Source organism: Podarcis pityusensis (assembly GCF_964106645.2).
Source record: "Podarcis pityusensis genome assembly, chromosome: 13".
Lineage (NCBI taxonomy): Eukaryota > Metazoa > Chordata > Lepidosauria > Squamata > Lacertidae > Podarcis > Podarcis pityusensis.
Window position 1 is genome coordinate 39,998,422 of NC_138038.1, and position 16,570 is coordinate 40,014,991.

General features: G+C 47.1%; 2 protein-coding genes across 5 annotated transcripts; both read left to right on the forward strand.

Annotated features, from left to right (window-relative positions):
• Nucleotides 1-261: 261 nt before the first annotated feature.
• LOC308461271 (apoptosis-associated speck-like protein containing a CARD) lies at nucleotides 262-7,667 on the forward strand. The gene is made up of 2 exons (XM_080978045.1): nucleotides 262-540; nucleotides 3,422-7,667. The coding sequence occupies exons 1-2, from the start codon at nucleotides 264-266 to the stop codon at nucleotides 3,700-3,702; spliced, it is 558 nt and encodes a 185-aa protein (XP_080834171.1). The 5' UTR covers nucleotides 262-263; the 3' UTR covers nucleotides 3,703-7,667.
• A 2,896-nt stretch (nucleotides 7,668-10,563) lies between these two features.
• LOC308461647 (uncharacterized protein) lies at nucleotides 10,564-15,766 on the forward strand. Of its 4 annotated transcripts, none has more exons than XM_080978727.1 (3): nucleotides 10,564-10,942; nucleotides 12,166-12,286; nucleotides 12,755-15,766. In XM_080978727.1, the coding sequence occupies exons 2-3, from the start codon at nucleotides 12,205-12,207 to the stop codon at nucleotides 13,789-13,791; spliced, it is 1,119 nt and encodes a 372-aa protein (XP_080834853.1). In that variant the 5' UTR covers nucleotides 10,564-10,942; nucleotides 12,166-12,204; the 3' UTR covers nucleotides 13,792-15,766. The 4 variants fall into 4 exon arrangements, with proteins under 4 accessions (XP_080834853.1, XP_080834852.1, XP_080834854.1 ...); XM_080978726.1 differs by having other exon boundaries at nucleotides 10,579-10,942; nucleotides 12,169-12,286; XM_080978728.1 differs by lacking the exon at nucleotides 10,564-10,942 and adding an exon at nucleotides 11,014-11,491.
• Nucleotides 15,767-16,570: the final 804 nt, after the last annotated feature.

A 16,570-nucleotide genomic window follows, 5' to 3' on the forward strand; every position in this document is an offset into this window, starting at 1 on the left:
AGTAATGGGAAAGTCCGTCTCCGCCCAGCGCGCTGAGAAAAAAGACAGAAAAGCGCGGGAGGGCGCACGGGCGCGTTTCCAACCCCATTGTAGCTTTCACTCAGGCCAGCCTCTCTCCTCCCGCTGCACCAATGGGAGTCCAGCATCTCCCCCCCCCCCCCCCGCCAGCCCAGCCCGGGCTTTGTATCAGGCACGATGCCTGCTTTCAATCTTGCAGCTTCCGCGAAGCGAGGTTGATTTCTTGCTGGCTCTGAAGGCGCGCCATGGCGAAGAGCGCGCGGGACTGCCTGCTGGATTGCCTGGAGAACTTGGAGGAGGGCGAGCTGAAGAGGCTCAAGGTCAAGCTGAACGAGTTCCCCGTGCGCCCGGGCTACGCCAACATCCCCCGAGGGCGGCTGCAGAAGGCGGATGCGCTGGACCTCAAAGACCTGCTGGTCAGCTTCTATACCGAGGAGTACGCCGTGCAGCTGACCGCCGAGGTGCTGGAAGCCATCAACTGCAAGGACCGCGCCGAGGAGCTCCAGGCCGCCACCGGGAACAGTAAGGAGCGGCTGGGGAGGGAGAGCGGCGCCCGATCCTAAGGATCGCCAAGGTGGGTCTGGAGGGGAGCGAAACTTTCGCCTGGTCCCGAGTTCGGCGGCTTTGCAGCTGCTGCTGCTGCTGCTGCTACTGCTGCAGCCAGAGGAGATCCTCCGGAGATGGGAAGAGGCGGTAGAGTAAAGCTGGTAGAGGTTCGTCGGCACTCACTTAGAAAAACTGGGGAGTGGCCACTTCCACTTAAAAGCCTCGCCTCGCCCCGTAACTTGCCCTTTTCGCTTCTCTCCATCTAGCTTTGTAACTACGTGAAGTCAAACAAGGAGAATAAACTGCGATGAGGGAGGATTTCAAAATGAAATAGTAACTCTCTGATCGCTCATCTGCAGGAGAATTTTATTTGCCTTGAAGTAGTTGAGAATCACATTACAGAGAACATAAGATAGAAAATAATAAATAAATAACGTCTTTTGTAAGCAAGGACGGTCATGCACAAAGCTTGACTTAAAATATATATATATGCATTCGGGGCTTTTTTCCCCTGCTTTCCTGGAAATGCCTCCGTTCAGTTGCTTTCGCTTTCGTGTATTTCATAACGCCCTTTTCATCTATGGACTTTAGAAACTGCCTTGTTCTTCTTTTAACTCATTCTTTATTTACATTCTGCCCCACGAGGGCTAAACTTTGTACTGCAACGAACTCCCGGACTTGCTCAGGTTTAAGTGAGCAATTTCGCACCGCGAGACATTTCAAGCTTAAAGCCATGATTTCATTTCCCCATTTGCTTTAGAAATGCAAGGCTGCTTCTCAGCTCATGCCAGAGAGGTTTCAGCAGCAATAAAACGAAGAACCAAACTGCTGATAGGCAGCTCTGAAAAATATGGATTGAACTTTGCCAGTTTATATTTGTTGGCACAGGGTGGGGCACAAGCACCTCAGAGTCACAAAGAAATAAGGGAACAGTTCCTTGGAATAATTCTGACAACATGAAAAAACATGCATAGTTAGAGAAAGGATGGAGAAAATGTGCTCAGCCTCACTTCTTTAAAACATTTTTAAATGGAAAGCTATTTAGGATCTTTTTCTTTAAGGGAGCCCGAATTTTCACCCAGGATTTTATGCCCCTTTGCACCCCTGCCCAAAAGATTCTCCTTGCCTCTGTGCTCTGTATTAGGAATTAAAAACGCAAAAGACCCCATAGGAAGTAGCATGGTTAAGTTTCACATCTAGTTATGCTGTGGTTGGGCCTTTGATGCAATCATGAATAGGGAAAAGGAGGGTTGTTTATGTCCTCTCTGAGAAAGGTGTACTCTTGAAGCAGACAGAGTCACCAGGTGGCAGCAGCAATAAAATAAATAACCAGACTGCTGATTTGCAGCTCTGAAAAATACAGGTTGAACTTTGTCCCTGCGTACTTGCTTGGATTATTATGGACATGACTTATAGCTCTACGCTTCCTCCCAACCCTATGTTACCAACAACAGAAACCAACACATCTTCCATCAGTTTTGGTGTTCGCCAGTCCTGGTTAAATGAGGCTCAAACAACTTTAAATCTGCTCTGAGAAATAGCTGGCCGTTGATAACAGTGGCCAACAATAAAAGACAATAAAAAAATCCCTACAGAATATTCTTTTGTTTTCTGTTTACTTGAACTTTAAAATAGGTTTACATCAACAGCTTGATTTAACTGTAATGTTTTAAGATCTAATAGGCCACAAGAAGGGATGTAGTTCGAATTCCCACGACGGGGTGAGCTCCCATTGCTCGGTCCCAGGTCCTGCCAACCTAGCAGTTCGAAAGCACAAAGTGCAAGTAGATAAATAGTTACCGCTCCAGCAGGAAGGTAAACGGCGTTTCCGTGTGCTGCTCTGGTTCGCCAGAAGCGGCTTAGTCATGCTGGCCACATGACCTGGAAGCTGTATGCCGGCTCCCTTGGCCAGTAAAGCGAGATGAGCGCCGCAACCCCAAAGTCGTCCGCGACTGGACCTAACGGTCAGGGGTCCCTTTTTAGGCCACAAGATGATGTGAACCTGAAGTTACTGCATGTTGGCTCCGAAAGCCTCTCCCAGCCACCCAATTCCACAAATTTAAGGTCAAAAATAGGATGGTTGGAAGAACCTTTACTATATGCAAATTTCTCTCTTTTCTATCCTGCCTCTTCCTGGCTTCTCTGGTTCCCACAGTTGGGATTATGCATGCCTTGGCTGCAATTTGGAGCCTTTTATTGAGCTTCTGACATGAATCTAGGATACCCCATGCTTTTCCTTCTGTGATCACATTTGCTTGTTTTGCACCTTTACAAATGCATTTTTTTCTTTTGTCTCTCTGATATTTGCAGTTTAGTCCCCTGTGCCTTGCACCAATGCCTCTCAAGTCATAGTGTAGTCAAGGCTGGTCAAGTTGCTGTCATTATTTATTGGTTGATATACTGCTTAAGGCCTAAACTGGCTTTTAAGCAGTTCTCAAAACAGTTACAACTTTACCCAAAGAATTATGTGAACTGTAGGCAGATGAGCTAGTAGGAATGCTCTAGTTACAGATAGGTAGCCGTGTTGGTCTGCCACAGTCAAAATAAAAAAATCCTTCCAGTAGCACCTTTAAGACCAACTAAGTTAGTTCTTGGTATGAGCTTTCGTGTGCAAGCACACTTGGTATCTGAAGAAGTGTGCTTGCACACGAAAGCTCATACCAAGAACTAACTTAGTTGGTCTTAAAGGTGCTACTGGAAGGATTTTTTTATTAGGAATGCTCTGTTAGCAATCCCTCCCCTCATGGAACTACAATTCCCAGGGCACGGGGGAGGAGGGAATGAGTTGGGTAACCAGTTTTAAGCCCGCAGTGTGAAAGTGTAGTAAGATTTCCGTTCTTTTTCTCTTTCCTGGCAGGGCCACAGCTTCAAAACTCTTCCAACGTGCACTTCATCGAGCGGCACAGGGAGGCGCTAATCCAACGGACCACCCCAGTGGAACCAGTTCTGGATAAATTGTATGGCTCCGTCCTCAGTGATGAGCAATACCAAAAAATCACTGCCAAGGAAACTAACCCAGACAAGATGCGAGAGCTCTACAGGCTTGTGCCAAGCTGGGACCTCCGGTGCAAGGATATGCTGTATGAGGCACTGAAGGCCAAAAACCCACATCTCGTGAAAGACCTGGAAGGGCAATGAGGCCCCAAGGGAAGGCAGGAGGCAAGACCCCTTTCAAGGCACCAGAAATCCACCTCCCTATTGCCAAGGGACTCCTACAGACAAAGCCATACCATGTATTTTCCCAAGCACTCACTATGCTCCAATCAGGACACTGTGCAAAGGCAAGAATAGCCTGCAACCATAGCAGGGCTCTCATAGTCAGAGCTGCTGTGCAACCTGGGAAGGCAAGGGGGGCACCTGGTTCTGTTGTTCAGGCCTTTGGGGTGGGGCAGGGGACAGTTTTCAGCATATATCCTAACACAACCCAGTGGTTCTAACTAGGCCTGCCAGGCCTCCCCATTTGGCTCACCCTGCTCTTTTGGCCAAGCCACACCCACCTTCCATGCACCTGCTGTCAGGCTTGGGGCAGGTAAAGATGCAGCTGGGGCATGCAGGGGCTGCCTGTCACTTGACTGGAGGCAGCAGCTGTGCAGTGGTACCTTGGTTCTCAAACTTAATCCATTCGTTCCAAAACCAAAGTGTTCCAAAACCAAGGTGCGCTCTTCCATAGAAAGTAATGCAAAATGGATTAATCTGTTCCAGACTTTTAAAAACAACCCCTAAAACAGCAATTTAACATGAATTTTACTATCTAACGCAACCATCGGTCCGTAAAAAGAAAGCAATAAGCAGTGTACTGCAGTTACACAATCAATCAATCACTAGCTGAACCGGGTTCCACACAGTCACAAAAACAAAACAAAAGGAGCAGCAAAAACAAAAACGCAAAATAAATAGGAAAAACAGACAGACCTCAGTGTAACACTCAAAACAGAAGCGTGGCACTGAAATCAGAAGTGTAACACTCAAAACGGAAGCGTAGCACTCAAATCGGAAGCGTGGCACTAAAAACGGAGCACTTTCAGCTTCTGAAAAAAGTTCGCAAACTGGAACACTTAACTTCCAGGTTTGCAGTGTTTGGGTTCCAAGTTGTTTGAGTACCAAGGCGTTCGAGAACCAAGGTATCACTGTATAACACTTTGCAAGCTGCGATGAATGTTGGGGCTTACTCAGCACTGTGCTAGGGAACCCCGATGATCAGCTGATAATTGGAGATTCTGGGCCCATTGCTATACCGAATGGGATCACCTGACTTCATTGTGACAATGGGTGATTGACATGTGGGTGGACTGAATCACAGAGTAGATGGATAGACCCATTCAGTCTGCCCAAATTCCTTTCAGAACCACTCACTCTTTTGTGCTGGTAAGAGTGGAAGCTCAAGAGGTCCTTGTCAGGCCTTTTGGGGTTTTTTAAAGTCCACTTTTGAATCCCCAAATTTATGCACTTCACAGTTCAGGCAGGGAAGAAGGTGGCCGTTATAGGCACAGCCCAGTGTGAGTATCTTGAGTCATTTGGGTGTGAGATGAAACAAGAGTAGCAATCTGAATCCTTTAGGGCAGGAATAGCTGGCATGTTGCTCTCCAGATGTTGTGCTCCACAGTTCCTGTCAGCCCAGCCAACAGGGGTAGAGGGGCCAGGTATGCAGTGCTGAGGACATCAGTTTGCATATAGTGATTTATATGGATGGGTGCAAATTTGGAAACAATTAATAGAGTTTAAATAAAAATACATATCATGGTGGGGATGACAGTCAGTCTGTCTGCTCACCTAGCTGCCATGTGCTGCTGACACTGGACGGACAACTTCAAAGCTACCCATCTATCTTTTTATGGTTCTTTATCTTAAAGCAGACTTGGACTGGGCAGTCCTCAAAAAGAGGACAGTCCTCTTTAATGTAGGACACATGGCTACCCTAGGCCAGTAATCAGGTCTGCAGGGAGTTGTAGTCCACCACTTTGGCTACTCCTGCTCTAGGGGGTGCCATTTTGTTTTGTATTCTGGGTAGAAAGCAGCTCTGAAGGCGAGCCCCTTGGAGCGGTTGTCAGATTTCCTGGATTCCAGACTTTCCTTCCAGTGCCCAGGTAGCACAATATTCTGTCTATATTCTACAGTTTCTACCTCCCCCACCTCATCCCTAAAAAGCCCACAACCCTCATTCCAATTTCAAAAGGCGTTTGGACTAACTTAAAAAAGCCCTCTGCAAGCAATCAGTTCATACAGTTCAGAGAAAAGGGGTTTCTCATTTCTGGCTATAGCCACTCTGTCCATTTTCATGTGCCCCCTGACAGAGATTACTTCTTGGGGAATGTGCGTTCTGCCTTTTGCACTGCAGAACTGTAGCAGCTTAGAGCAAAGAGGCAAGGGAACCTCTGGAGGTCCTGATGTTAGATCCCAAATTCTATCATCTCTGACTATGCTGGCAGCAGGTTCATTCATTGGCTGTTGAACATATTCCATCTTCATTTAACTGTGGGGTTTTTTGGCGGGTGGGGGAGCAGTGTTGACGTTTTTAAGATTTTCTCTTCTGAAAACCCGATGGTTCCCCTCAGTGTTAGAAACTCAGATATATATACTAGGTGCCATAAAATTAGGCGCCAAATGGCATTTCAAACCTAAGCTATGATCACCACAACAGAATGTCTATTTGCCAGGGGGTTGGACTAGATGACCCTTAGTGTCCCTTCCACTGCTACAATTCTAGGATTCTATGATCTCAACTACACTGCTTGACAACAGTTCTCTTGACCCAGTATGCAAGAAGGAGAAACGCACACTGTGGAAATGGAAATGGAAATGGTATTACCTATGGACTAGGGCAGAGGTTTTTAAACTGTGGCTGCCAGCCTGGCGTCCAGAAATCTCCATGTAGTCGTGTGCCAGTAGCAAAATACACCTGGGAAAATTCGAACACTGGTTCTCCTAAGCATGCTGATATCACCCCCTTGTTTCTCAGCAACACTATTTCGACTCCACTTCTGTTGTCACTTGCCACTTGAGTTCACTATTCGAGGGATAATTTTTAAGAGATTTTGTGGCACATTCATGTACTCAAATTTAGATTTCCTTTTAAGCCATTTTTTAAAAGCCTCCTATATTTAGAATTTAAAAACAGTTCTCTTTAAAATCCTATTCAAATTTAGAGACACACAAGCATACACTTTATTTATTTTTAAATTGTCCCATTTCTCCGCTCATCTTTGCAGAGAAAGATGGTGAAATGTGTGTTGTCACCTGGTACTCAGCGAAAAGGAATGCTCTCCTCCCAATCAGGAAAAAGTGAAGCTAAGTGATCTGCCCTAATTGTGGTCTGTGGTGAGCCTGTGCTAAGCCGCTCTAGTGGAGATCATAGAGTCATAGAATGACAAGGCAGATGGGAGATTACTTACCCATGTTTGCTAATATGATTTTGCCGAGGAAGTTAATGGTTTTGACAGAATCCAGACACTTTTAGTCTTTTGCTGAAAATCCAAGCGGTTAAAGCATATCGTGGCAAATTAATTAACTGATCGTTTATTGTCCTTTAACACACATCCGGTAGATTCATTAAGTGAGCCATCTTTGCTGCCCTGATATCTCCAATCTAGCTATTAATCCCTATTGTGAATACCATTCCCTGCTCACACCTCCCAGCTCCTTTCAAAGGAATAAGGAAGGTGCACAAAGGGTGAAATTAGGTTTTTGTCATGATAGCAGATGATCTTGTAAATTGCTTTGAGGGTTTTTTAAAACTCTCATCAGCCCCAGCCAGCAAGGCCAGTGATCAGGGGTGATGAGAATTGTAGTCCAGAGTAACAATACATTTTATGAACTAAAATAAAGTTTTGAATACACAACTTTTGATGCAAAACACTCTGGTACAAGGAACCACCTTTGCCTCTCCTTCTTGTCATTCCTATATTTCCTTCCATTTCATCAGACAGTTCTTGTCAATATCCGTAAGATGTGCCAACGCAATGTGAATTTTTATGAAGCTGGGAACAAAACCATGCTTCATCAACTCAGGACTTTGTTACATATAAAAAGGATATGGAAAAGGAATGTTTGTCAAGTGATGTTATATGTGCCTTACGAATGGATTTTAGTAAATGTGACCTTCCCAATTCCAAGCTTGCTGTGTCCTCATTTGGTGAGAAGGTTGGGTGGAGTGGGGTTCGGCAACCCAGGAATTTCCTTGGAGATCAGTTCTGAGAAATTCAGGACAGGGGGTTCTCATTGTGCAAGCAACTGCCAGCAAATGCATTCTTGAATTTCCTCAAGTCTATTATTGGGCTGGTCCCAGAGTATGTTCTGAAGGCACACGAGGCTACAAAAATGATACAATTATGCACTATATAAAATAACTAAAATACCTTTCTGAAGCTAAGCAGGTCTAAATCTGGTCAGTGCCTGGATAGAACTATAATACAATCTTGGGTTTTATGATGGAAGAAAGGTGGCATATGAATGTAAGAGAATAAACAAGAATAAAACTAACAGTACAATTTCATGCATTTATACTCAAAAGCAAGTCTTGTTATGCTGCTAACTTTGGCCACTATCCTGAACACATTTACTAGCAGTTTGAAAGCATACCAGTGCAAGTAGATAAATAGGTACTGCTGCAGCAGGAAGGTAAATGGCATTTCTGTGTGCTTCTGACTTCTGTTATAGTGTTATGTTGCGCCAGAAGTGGTTTAGTCGTACTGGCCACATGACCCAGAAAGCTGTCTGCAGACAAACGCCGGCTCCCTTGGCCTGAAAGCAAGATGAGTGCCGCACCCCAGTCGCCTTTGATGGGACTTAACCGTCCAGGGGTCCTTTACCTTTTTTACTAGGAAGAAAGCACTGCATATTTCTGGGACTTATTTCTGAGTAAACCATCACAGAATTGTAGAGTTGGAAGGGACCCTGACACTGAGGAGCATTTAGGCCAACTCCCTGCAATGCAGGAATATGCATCTCTCCCATACAGTTACCGAACCTGCAACCTTTGTGTCATCAGCACCGCGTTCTAACTAACTGAGGTATCCACATAGGAAGCTGCCTTACACTGAGTGAGACCATTGGTCTAGCTCACACTCAGTATTATCTACAATGATTCTCAGGAGTTCTCCAGGGCTTCAGACAGTCTCTCCTAACCCTGCCTAGAGAAGCAAGGGATTGATTTTGGGACCTTCTGCATTCAAGGCAGATATTCTACTAATGAGCTACAGCCCTTGCTCTGTCAGTATGGCTCCTCCTCAGGTCTCTTCCCACCAAGTAGCCCTAAGGATTAGGGCATGGGTAGGCAAACTAAGGCCCAGGGGCCGGATCTGACCCAATCGCCTTCTAAATTTGGCCCGTGGATGGTCCGGGAATCAGCATGCTTTTACATGAGTAGAATGTGTGCTTTTATTTAAAATGCATCTCTGGGTTATTTGTGGGACAAAGGAATTCGTTCATTATTATTTTTTCAAAATATAGTCTGGCCCCCCTCCCCCCACAAGGTCTGAGGGACAGTAGACTGGCCCCCTGCTGAAAAAGTTTGCTGACCCCTGGATTAGTAGTACGACTCATGCAATACGTTGGCGACTAATATACACACAATAATTACCAAAGTAATAATACATTCTTTATCAATCTTCTGAGAAAAATACAAAACCTTGTGCAAAGCCACAGAGACTTAAGAACTACCCAACCTAAGATGAACTTATAATGTCTGCTTTTAATGGATTTTTCAAATGCTTAACTCAGTCTTTTGTTCTCTCTATCTTTTTAAGTCCATGAAGATACCAACAAAGGGTAAGTTTGGTGTTGTTCACAATACCGAGAGATGCTAGTGAAGTTGTAGATGGATGTTAGTGAAGTTGTAGACAGGGTGCCGGCGTTTTGTACCTGTTTCGCCCTGGCAGTCCAAGTAATCAAGAGGCCGCTGTTCGCTCGCCTTTGCTTAGCAAGCTTACCCTCTTTGGATCTGAGTATAAATACACTGTTATTTCCCACACCTGTGGATAACCTTATAAATTCTTTACATCTGTTTTATCAGTGTCAGTTAGCTACACTGGTTAGTGAGTTCTGATCCACAAGTATTACATTTACCTGTATGGATATTCTATCTAAAAGTATTTCATTATTTATTTAAAGTTATTCATTATTTAATATGCAGGTTGTTCAGTATTATTTTTGTTGTCATTCATTATATGTAATGTATTCAATTTCATCATCAGCTGACGAAGATTCATCTTGGAAACAGTAGATTCAATCCGGATATACTGTCTGGGACATCATCTATTGAAAGGCGTTGTGGTGTTCCCCACCAGCAATTCATTTTGTTGACTACTTCTTGGTTATTGACTGATATTTTGAAGTTGATGAATTGTAAACTTTGAATGACATTCTACTACTAATAATAACGCATTTACTATATTCATTAGCCACATGTTGCGGCTGTATTTGAGCAGACGTTTGTCCACAGACAGCTTTTCGGGTCATGTGGCCAGCATGACTAACCCACTTCTGGCACAAGGGAACACCATGACGGAAGCCAGAGTGCACAGAAACGCCATTTGCCTTCCCGCTGCAGCAATACCTATTTATCTATTTGCACTGGTGTGCTTTCGAACTGCTAGGTTGGCTGAAACTGGGTCAGAGCATCCGTCGCACGGATTCGAAACGCCAACCTTCTGATCGGCAAGCTCAAGAGGCTCAGTGGTTTAGACCACAGCGCCACCACCCACGCTGTTTGACAGCGGAACAGACTCCCACAAGAGGTTGCGGGCTCTCCTTCATTGGAGCTTTATAAGCAGACGTTGGATAGCCATCTCACAGATGCTTGGGTTGAGATTTGTACATTTTGCACCAGGCGACCCTCAGAGTTCCTTCCAACTCTCCACAATTCTATGGCTGCTATTTCCAGGTCCCTATCCAAGAAATGCAGAGACGTCTGTCTTCTTACCCCTAACACAAACTGGGCTCAGGCCCACCCTATACAGTTCTGATCTCCTGGAAAAAACCAAATCGGCTGAATTAGAGACATTGTGGGGGGTTAGGGATGCTGATGACTGGTATGGAAGAAGAGCTTAGAAACCCAGGAGCCCCTTTGTTGTCTATTCCCTTCCCAGAACGGCGAGGAGGAATCTTTCTGGGGAAACGATGCGGGCTGCAACCTTCTGGAGGCGGAGGCGGAGGCGGCTTTGTCTCGGGGACGCGCGTGTCGCAGCCCTCGAGTGGCCTCTGTCCTTTTAACCACCGCAAATCCGACGCCTCCTCCCGGCACTGCGGCGAGCGAAGGGGAGGGCTGGGCGGCGCCCTCTCGCGCAAGGGGAACGCCTGATGCCAGGATGGGATTTCCTGGGGACGGCCTTCGACGGGGCACAGCGCCTTTTGCGCCCGCAGTCTGGGGTTTCCCGGGAGTCTGGTGAGCGATTGCGAGCCTTCCTGGCGGGGGGGGGGGGGCTGGTTTCTCGGGGGTGGGAAGTGGGGAGGATCGGGTTGCTTTTCAGGGTTGGGTGGGGGGAGTTGCGACGGAGAAACAATAGGAAGGGGGCAGGAATCGCGCTCTGCAGTCGCCTGGAGCGCTGCAAAAAAGGGGGGATGGGGGAGGTTGTTGCTTGATCCTCCCCCCTCCGTGGTCTTCTCAGCCTGCACTGCGATCTCTTTGGGGGCCATTGCACGGAAACGCGCCCCAGGACTTTGTTTTCCTTTCCCACGCACTCCCTCCTTTTCCACACACCCCCCCATCTCAGTAATCCATGCATGCAGCGCTGTGGGGCTGGAAAGAGGGGCGGGCAGGGGTTTCGTGCCACCCCCCTTCTCAAACTGGGGTGGCAGCCGCTTTAGGAAGGCGAGAAGAGTCGTTGCACTGCGTCTCTAGGGACCGATCCTCCTCCTGCGGGTGGCTTTCCTTGATCCCGTCTCCGGCGATCTGTGGCTTCCCTTCTCCCTCTATAGGGGGTGGGCGTGCATTGTAAGTATCGGTTTCATATTTTGCTCACCCATCGAGCTGGTTTGTTTGGTTTCCCCCCACCATCTGGTCTGCTTTTTCCTTTCACAGTGACTCATTCTCTTTGAACTGCCGTCGCTGGCGGAAGCCGCAATTTTACATGGCGGGGTCAACCAGCAGTAGGGAAGTTTTGCAGCTGGCTGCGTTGTGGCTTGCGACCAGGGCAAGTGATTCAGAGGACACGCTTGCCCTAAGCGGGGTGCAGAACAAAACAAATGACTAGCCACGGACATGCGAATAGGCCTTCTGCATTCGTTCCATATTTAACTCGCTGTTACGACCTCCTGCCCTATCAACCTAGTTTATCTCAGAGGGTTCTATATTTTTATTTTATTTACTCTAGCTTTCTGATCGTTTTGGTTGCCTTTTCCCACACCTTTTCCAACTTTACATGCACGTTGCCAACCACCCTGTGCTAGCCTAGCTTTATTTACTGCGACTAATACCTATGCAATTATCTTAATGACTGGTGTTATGTTTACTGTAACTGTAGAAAGTTCCACAGGCTATACTATATGTTCTGAGGAACTACACATTCATGATTGATTGAGTGTGTAGCAATAATTGTTTTCCCCTACATTGAAACATATTTAGAACAGAGAGTGGACATGAAATCTTGATTCTGCATCTCTCACTAGCAGGTTTTCAGCTCAGCAAAGTGTGCTTTGGTCTTCTGGATGGCCCAGGTTGATGGAAATTATGTTCCAGAATTTCAGAGGTCTGAGGATGGGGAGATCCCAAGGGGAACAATCTTTTCAGGTGAGAAATTGGGCACAATCACACTGTATTATTTATTGATGAAAAATTATAAAGCTCATTTCCCCACTAATTCACTTCAGATTGACAGATTCACTACATTTCTCTTAAAATAAGTTAATAGAATCATTGCCACAAGGGAATATTCACTTATTCAGATTTTTGGAACACACTTTGTATTGTAGTCCTATTACAGAAATGTTAGTCTACTATACACCTCAGGCACACACAATCATTCTTTTTGTGTTGTTGTTGTTGTTGTTAAACAGGGCGTCAATCTTAGGCTCAATTTCCTGGTTTCTGCTGATTGGCTGTTTGTCACATGACAGAACCCTGAGCAGAGTGAACAACTGGTCTGACGTAGCCTGGGAATTCCTAATCTCTGGTGGCAACTTGTCCTCAATACGGGCAGGGAGCCAAGCTTTTTAAAGTACATATGGGGCTGAGATGCTTACAATATTCTCCACACAGGTGACGGAATGGTGAACGAGGAAGTGGCATTTCTTCCTAATGCGGCAGCTGCGGAAAATGCCCCCCGAACCCTTCAGAACATCTGTCGGGTAAACCCCCCGCCGCTCCGGCGTCGCCGCAGAAGATCGAACGCGCCGGCCATGGGGGGTTACATCAATGTGCTGGGCATCTTAGAGGCCCCACCGAGCTCCCCCAGGCGTGCGCCCGAGAAGCCGTTCCACTGCACCGATTGTGGGAAGAGCTTCTCTCAGAGCTCCAACCTGATTGAGCACCAGAGGATCCACACGGGGGAGCGCCCCTTCACGTGCAGCGAGTGCGAGAAGAGCTTCAGCCGCAGCAGCACCCTGGTGGAGCACCAGCGCACCCACACAGGCGAGAAGCCTTACACGTGCCTGGAGTGCGGGCGGGGCTTCAGCCGCAGCTCCACCCTGGTGGAGCACCAGCGCACCCACACCGGCGAGACGCCCTTCCCCTGCCGGGAGTGCGGGAAGGCCTTCAGCCGCACCTCCAACCTCATGAAGCACCTGCGCACCCACTCGGGCGAGAAGCCCTACACCTGCGCCCTGTGCGGCAAGTGCTTCTCCCTCAGCTCCAACCTGCTGAAGCATGAGCGCACTCACTCCGGGGAGAAGCCCTTCCCCTGCCTGCTCTGCGGGAAGCGCTTCAAGAAGAAGACCCACCTGGTGTCCCACCACCGGGTGCACACCGGCGAGCGGCCCTACCGCTGCGAGGAGTGCGGCAAGTGCTTCTCCCAGAGCTCCATCCTGATCGAGCACCAGCGCATCCACACCGGCGAGAAGCCCTACAAGTGCGCGGACTGCGGGAAGGGCTTCTGCGTTAGCTCCAACCTCATCAAGCACCAGAGGATCCACACGGGCGAGAAGCCCTACACCTGCTCGGTCTGCGGCAAGGCCTTCCGCTACAAGCCGCAGTTCACCCGTCATCAGAAACAGGTGCACCCTGTGGAGGAGGAGCCGGTGGCCGCTCTCGCCTTGCACCCCTGGGCGGAGACGCCCCCTCTGCTGCAAAATATCTGAGAAAGCAGAGAGCAGGGCTGCCCTACGGTTTCTTTATGATAGTAGCCCCTTTCACTCGCTTCCTGTCTCTCCCTCTAGGCCCCTGTAGAGCTGTATCCCAGGCCTCTTTGACTAGCTTTAGCTCCTTGGAACAAAAGAGCTTCTGATCGGACCCTCTACTTCATTCCTGCATTGCAAGGGGTTGGACTGGATGATGAGGTCCCTCCCAGCTCTATACTTCTATGATTCGACTCTGCACCCATCAGATCTCTTCTCCTTGCTTCCCTGATCGTGACTGGCAGAGCTCATCAAGGCCATTTATGTGCTTCGCCATAGGTTGGGCAAAGGCTGAGCATTCAAATTAAGAGTCTGAGCACGCAGTGGTTGGCACTCCAGTGCATTCTCCCAAGTCCGGTGTTCACTGTCATGGTTCTCCTGCCCAGCATACATAGCCATGCTGCAGGTGTGTGAACAGTTGCACACCTCTGGAGAGTAGTACTTGCCTCCAGGTCACTAGGCAAAAAAAGCATTAATCATATGGCAGAGAGCTGGTTCTTTTTCTCCTGGAACTGACAGCAGAAAGTGGTCTGGCAAGCTAATAATCTCTGTGTGCTAACCTGCCAATCTGTCCTACTAGTTGCCTAACCCCTGCTTCTATGCTCTTCTCTGTCACTCACTTCATCCCTCTGCCTCCTTACTCTTTATTACTCCTGCAGAGTATGCAGAAGTCTGTTTCACAGCCTGGCCCTGCTTCTCGAGACTTCTAGCTCGGCTTGCTGCAAAAGTGAAACTGGCAAAGGGCTTCTATACGCTTTGCCTTCAAGCCAATCAGTTTCAGCTCCCTGTGACAGGACAAAGGAGTGCTCCTCCTTTGTGTGCTGAAGCGCACATCATCCCGCCTTTGGAGCGAGGGGGGGAGATCTTTGGACCTCCAGGGCTGTTGCTGAACTACAACTCTCATCAGCCCCAGCAAACATGGCCAACAGCCAGAGGTGCTGGGAGGGCCAAAGCTTCCACACACCTGCATGAGAGCAAGGGTGTGGAACCTGCTCCCCCCCCCCCCAGTGTTGCTGGGCCACAGCTTCCATCATCCCCAGTCCCCAGTCGTTGGTCATGCTGGCCGAGGCTGTTGGAGTTCAACATCTGGAAGGCTGCAAGGTCCTCAACGCTTCTTTAGAGGGAGCAGGGACATTTGAGTTGGGATTTCTTCAGACTTTCCTGGAGAGGCTCCAAGATGAATGTGACCTCCCTTTTGCTTTCTCTACGGTTCCCCCTCTGCAGCTTGCACTAGCGTCCAGTGTGGGCACTGTGGGGAGTCGGGTCATTCCCCATCCATGATGCCAAGGACACTACCGGCAACAATGTGCACACAGCCACATTTCAGATAGCACTTCAGATAGCACTTCAGGTGGCCCCGTGAGCTGGGTATGGAATTGCATGTTCCCAGTGACAAGCAGATTTTTTTGGGGGGGGGGATGCAATGTCCCCCTAACAAAAAGCACTTCCCCAAGGAGTGAGGAGTTTGGAGCCCTCACACCAAAGGAGAAACTCAACACACATTTGTTGTGCTGGTGAGCATCCAGACTATCCGGACAGTCCCCAAAGCTTGACTTAAGCTTCTCTCCTTGTCAGCGGCAAGGACATTTTATTAAGAGCATTAAAAAAGGATGTATTGCTACCTAAGGTCGTCGAGCAATTCTGAAAGAGTTGTAGTGTGAGTCTGTAGCAGCCCTGGTCTCCTTTGGGAGGAAGGGCGGTCTATAAAGAAAAAAAGAGGGAAAGAGCATAAAGTTCTCAAGTACACTCATACCACAATAAATCAATTGGTTTTTAAGGTGCAACATGCAACAGGCTCTTTGGTTTTATTTTTTGACTGCCTTTGAGACGGTGTTTTTATTCCATGTATCAACTGCCCTTGAGAAAATCAATTGTGAAGAAATTGTGTATACCTAAACCCCCTTCATTGTAAGTTACCAAAATAAATGTTTTTCACCCAGTTGCTCATCTTGACCATCCTTTTGTCTAACTGTTTTGTGTAGGTGGAAGAGAGGAACATCCAAAACATGTGGAGAATCATACAATTATACAAAGCTGTCATGTGTTCTCCCTTGTAAGACCTACAGTCACTGAGGACTCTTCCATGAAGCAGCGCCATTATTTATATACACCATTTGATCCAAAATAGTTTTCTAAGTGGTATGGAAGTATATTTATTTAAGGCATTTATATGCTTAATTTGCATTTCTAAGCAGCACACGTAAAAATAAATCACACATGGTAAAACAATTAAAAGTCATCATAAAGGTAAAGCTAATGACTACCTTAAAATATAGAGTCTAACAACCAATTATGCAAGCATTAAAATAAAAATATAGTTCAATGTTTAATATAGTAATGCTGTTAAAATAACACAGCAATTAAAACAGGTGACTCAAGTGTTCAATGGGATTGCTGTGTAAATGGCAGTGTCATCTTGAAAAGCAAGACAATTTTTAAAATTTAACACTTTTATTTAACACATTTATATCCCACCTTTCTCCCGTCAGGATTCAAGGTGACTTGCAACATGTAAAAACATCAGTGATAAAATACAGATCAAAATAAACTAGTGCAAAACAATAATTAAAACGCATCAGGACGCATTCTGATTATTTTGTTCATTAAATTTATATACTGCCCTTTATCCAAAGACTGGCTTGATAGGTGATGTTCACGCACCTGCTGGCTAGCTCAAGAGACGGGGCTTTTTTGGTGGTGGTCCACAGCTGTGGAACTCTCTTTCAAATGACTTGCGCCTTGT

Coding starts and splice junctions, on each gene's coding strand:
- LOC308461647 (XM_080978727.1), top strand. CDS start 12,205: ATGGCCCAGGTTGATGGAAATTATGTTCCAGAATTTCAGAGGTCTGAG. Junction 12,287..12,754: donor AAGGGGAACAATCTTTTCAG/GTGAGAAATTGG, acceptor TTCTCCACACAG/GTGACGGAATGGTGAACGAG.
- LOC308461271 (XM_080978045.1), top strand. CDS start 264: ATGGCGAAGAGCGCGCGGGACTGCCTGCTGGATTGCCTGGAGAACTTG. Junction 541..3,421: donor CCAGGCCGCCACCGGGAACA/GTAAGGAGCGGC, acceptor CTTTCCTGGCAG/GGCCACAGCTTCAAAACTCT.